The following is a 4,072-nucleotide window of genomic DNA, read 5'->3' on the forward strand; positions in this document are numbered from 1 at the left end:
GTTGTTGTATGCAGATTCGTGGGAACAAGTTGATATATCAAGAGAAACCCAGGATTAAAACAGCTCTTGAATTGCTTAGAACTAGCATGGCCCTTCAACACAGCTTATGTCAGGTAAGGTTAATCAACCACCCTCCGATGCATCTATTTAACTTTTTGTTGGTCTCTGAAACAAATCAGTGTTTGCTTGTTTGTTGGCAGGTGACGTTCCCCTTCTTCGTGTTGCATGGAGAAGCGGATACAGTCACAGATCCACAAGTAAGTAAGGCTTTGTATAATGAAGCAAGCAGTGACGACAAGACCATAAAACTGTACCCAGGGATGTGGCATGGCTTGACAGCTGGTGAGACAGACCAAAACATCGATATCGTGTTTGGTTTCTTGGCTTGACAAGAGATGTACTACAATCTCACCAGATAATGAGGGTTGTGGGTGGAAGATGCATTCCGCCATGTAATTACATTAAAGTCTACAAACCATACTCATTGCATCAAAATCAATATTAAACTTCTCTCTCTGTAAAATGCCAAATTAATTCCCAGATAAAATGAAAATACATATAGCCAACTCAAACCTAAACAATGATAGATAGGTAGAGATGGCTTTAAACCTCTGCTATACTAGTTTTAGACCAAGACAAGTGTAGCTTTAAAAAGATAAAACAGTATATGTCTCATCATATTTTACTAGGCCGAGCTGGAGGAGTCCTTATGATCACCGAAGATGCGCTGTCTAAAGTCAGACACCATCATAGGGAGACCTTTGCGAAGAGCCACCTTTGGTTCCCATCCCAGCAGATCTTTTGCCTTGGTGATATCAGGCTTCCTCTTGTGTGGGTCGTCCTCTGTGTTTGGCTTAAACTCTATTTTTGCATTCGGGTCTATTGTCTCCTGGACCACCTGTAACAAAACAACAACTCACCGCTAAAATAATATTACTCCTACTGTATACCTCCTCATATTTTACATCCTTAAGGATAACATACCTGAGCAAGTTCAAGCATCGTAAATTCACCGGGATTTCCAAGATTGAAAGGTCCTACATGTTCACCTTCCATCAAACGCATTAAACCCTCCACCTTCAAATTCAAACCAGAGTGAATGAGTCCAAAGTGAATAATACCAAAAAGAGTGGTTACTGGTTAGGTCAGAGGTATCATTCAACAGAAATGGTTTGGCTTCTTCCCCAGACAACACTTCCCATAATATTTATAACCCACATAGTGTTAATTGACATAGGGCCTGCCCTGCCCCCAAAATTGTTCACCAACATGGTACCTTATGGCCTGTACCATCTTTATACCCTTAAATCTTATCATTTTTCACCACAAAAACTTACATTGGAGATTATTATGATGTGATATCTGTTTCTCTTTTCATTGGGTCACCGACACCTTTCTATACATCTTTATTTTGCAAATATCTTATCAAGAAATAAACTTTGTGCTATGAAAATTGCAACATTTGATTTAATATAGTAGCATTTAAAAGGTGTTTGATTATTCACCAAAAGTTTAAAGTACCCCTTAACAAAAATAAAATAAAGAAACTACATGGATCCAGATCAATACTATCAATTTAATTATAGCAAATACAATTGAATATTAAGTACTTGAAATGAAAATTTTCCAAAAAAGAATGTTGCAATCTACATGGGTTATAGCCTGTTTAACTACTTTGCCCAAAAGAACCATACCCAAAAGGAAAGAGCCTAAACAAGATCATTTGCCATATGTTACCTAATCAAATACTTAGATAAGCTTGTCTTACTACTTAAAAAGAGTTAAGGCCCATCTAGAGCTGCTGCTATTATTAGCTGAATAACATAGATGGTCAACAGACTGACAAATCAATTGAAAGCAACCATTAACCCGCATGTACAGCTGTTTTGTTCGCCAAGGCAAACACAAAACATATAAAAGTTATATATAAACACCAATTGGGCAAACCTTGGCATCCTTTCTTTAACTAATGAATTGGCTTGATTAGGTTGAATACCAGAAATAACCCAAAAATACCCAATACAGGCCAGCCAAACAAAATCAAACAAACACACAAAACAGGAAAGCGAAAGAAACAATTGGACGTCCTAATACATGTAAATAAGAATTGGTTAAAGAAATAGAGAAAGACATATACTAACCAAATCAGAAACAAACTGGAAACTTCTGGTTTGCTTCCCATCACCATAAACAGTTAAAGGCTCTTTTCTCAGTGCCTGCATAGTTGATGAATCGACAAATCATGGTCAAAGACCATAGAAATAACACAAGAAAATGCTTCGAAGACATCATTCAGAGGCGTCTTTCTTGAAACTTAAAAACTGATCATGACTGATAACTCACCTGAGCAACAAAATTACTAACCACACGGCCATCATCAATGCACATTCTAGGACCATATGTGTTGAATATCCTAGCAATTCTCACCTGCATTACATACATAATATTTAATCATCCCTTTAAATCGACCCAAATTTCTATTTTTCATCTAAGCGTTACCGAACCCACCTCAACCCCGGCACCTCGATGGTAATCCATGGCCAATGTTTCAGCGGTCCGCTTTCCCTCATCGTAGCAACTTCTGACACCTGCCCAAGATGGCAAACACAGAAAGATCTCATGGCGTTATTTTTGTATACAATCATCCCAATTTTGCCCTTCCAATCTTCCCAATTTTACTAGTAAATTAAAACAGCCCACAAGAATTAGATCTTCAACTACAACCGTAGGATTAGAGTCCCACAAATCACGATAAAAGGCGTTGAATCACCTGCCAGATCTGGCGTCAACGCATTACGCTGATCTCATACCACTATAAATTTACCAGATTTGCAGCGCATTAGTCGGCGGGTTTCCGGTAACGGAAAGACCAAAGGAAAAAAAACAAGAAAACAAGTTACCAAGTTGGAGAAAGAAACTCACCAATTGGATTGACATTGCCCCAGTAAGTTTCGACTTGAGGATGTTGAAGGGGATCACCGTAGACCTCACTGGTGCTCGTTAGCAAGAACCGCGCACCAACCCTCTTCGCCAACCCTAACATGTTGAGTGTCCCCACCACATTCGTCTTGTAAGAAACAGATGAGATTAAGGATTCACAAAAACAGTTATGGTTATTACAAACACATAATTTAAGTTGATCGATAAGAAACAAAGTAAAAACGGGGCGATTAAGGATATGATTGTCTTGACGGGGTTGTATTTGTAGTGAACAGGGGAAGCAGGACAAGCAAGGTGATAGATCTGATCCACTTCGAGTAGTAACGGCTCGACAACGTCGTGACGAATAAGCTCAAATCTAGGGTTTCCAAAATGATGCATGACGTTATCCTTATTCCCAGTAAAGAAATTATCGACAACAATCACGCTGTCTCCTCTAGCGATCAAGCGGTCAACGAGATGACTTCCGACGAAACCTGCCCCGCCGGTGACCACTATCCTTAAGCCCTTGCGTTTCAGACCCAAAGGAACCTTTCCACCAGAACTGATAGAGCCAAAGCCGGGACGATAAACCGGTTGTGGCGGGTTCATGATTTGGGCAAGTTGAGAGACGGAGTAGGCATCATGGTATGTGATCTGGCGGTGGGAGGAGGATGGAAGGATGGCGATGAAGAAGGCACCGAGGAGAATGCCGAGGAGGACAAAAAGAAGACGTTGTTCCCGGAGCATGTAGCGAATGGGGCGGATGACAGAAAGCCATGGCTTGTTAGGCTTGGGGGAGTAAGAATCAGAGAGGGTTTGGGGTTCGTGACGCCTGTATGTCAACTCAGATCCCATCTCCGTATAAGTGATTGGATTTGATGATGATGATGATGTTTGAGAAGGGAAGTATGTATGTGTGTGTGTGTGTGTGTGTATAAAGAGAAGAGAAAGAGAAGTATAAAAAGAGAGGAGAGGAGAGGAGAGGAGAAGAGAGATGACAGGTGGTGGTAAGCCACGTGAGGAAGCAATTCTCGTCACGCGTAAAATGAGAGGTTTAGACACAGGGACTGGAAGCCAAGGAAGAAGAGGGGTTTTGATAGAAAAGTAAACGCCATTTTTATGAAAACTCTAATTTCCATCCTCGATCAAT

At 40.4% G+C, this 4,072-nt stretch overlaps 1 protein-coding gene across 1 annotated transcript; it reads right to left on the bottom strand.

The window, feature by feature from the left end:
* Nucleotides 1-486: 486 nt before the first annotated feature.
* LOC112505383 (UDP-glucuronic acid decarboxylase 4-like) lies at nucleotides 487-3,838 on the bottom strand. The gene is made up of 7 exons (XM_025109297.1): nucleotides 3,181-3,838; nucleotides 2,923-3,070; nucleotides 2,509-2,588; nucleotides 2,344-2,427; nucleotides 2,142-2,216; nucleotides 985-1,077; nucleotides 487-898 (listed from the first exon to the last, which is right to left on the bottom strand). Exons 1-7 carry the CDS (start codon nucleotides 3,775-3,777, stop codon nucleotides 686-688), a joined length of 1,290 nt encoding a protein of 429 aa, XP_024965065.1. The 5' UTR covers nucleotides 3,778-3,838; the 3' UTR covers nucleotides 487-685.
* Between the last annotated feature and the right edge of the window lie 234 nt (nucleotides 3,839-4,072).

This window comes from Cynara cardunculus, unplaced genomic scaffold, assembly GCF_001531365.2.
Source record: "Cynara cardunculus var. scolymus isolate 2C unplaced genomic scaffold, CcrdV1 Un_Scaffold_10363, whole genome shotgun sequence".
Lineage (NCBI taxonomy): Eukaryota > Viridiplantae > Streptophyta > Magnoliopsida > Asterales > Asteraceae > Cynara > Cynara cardunculus.

What these genes read in the sequence shown, in the direction of transcription:
- LOC112505383 (XM_025109297.1), bottom strand. Translation starts at nt 3,777, where the DNA reads ATGGGATCTGAGTTGACATACAGGCGTCACGAACCCCAAACCCTCTCT. An exon ending in TCCAGTTTGTTTCTGATTTG is followed by an intron (nt 1,078 to 2,141) that starts GTTAGTATATGT and finishes TTGAATTTGAAG; the next exon opens with GTGGAGGGTTTAATGCGTTT. An exon ending in CGATGCTTGAACTTGCTCAG is followed by an intron (nt 899 to 984) that starts GTATGTTATCCT and finishes GTTTTGTTACAG; the next exon opens with GTGGTCCAGGAGACAATAGA.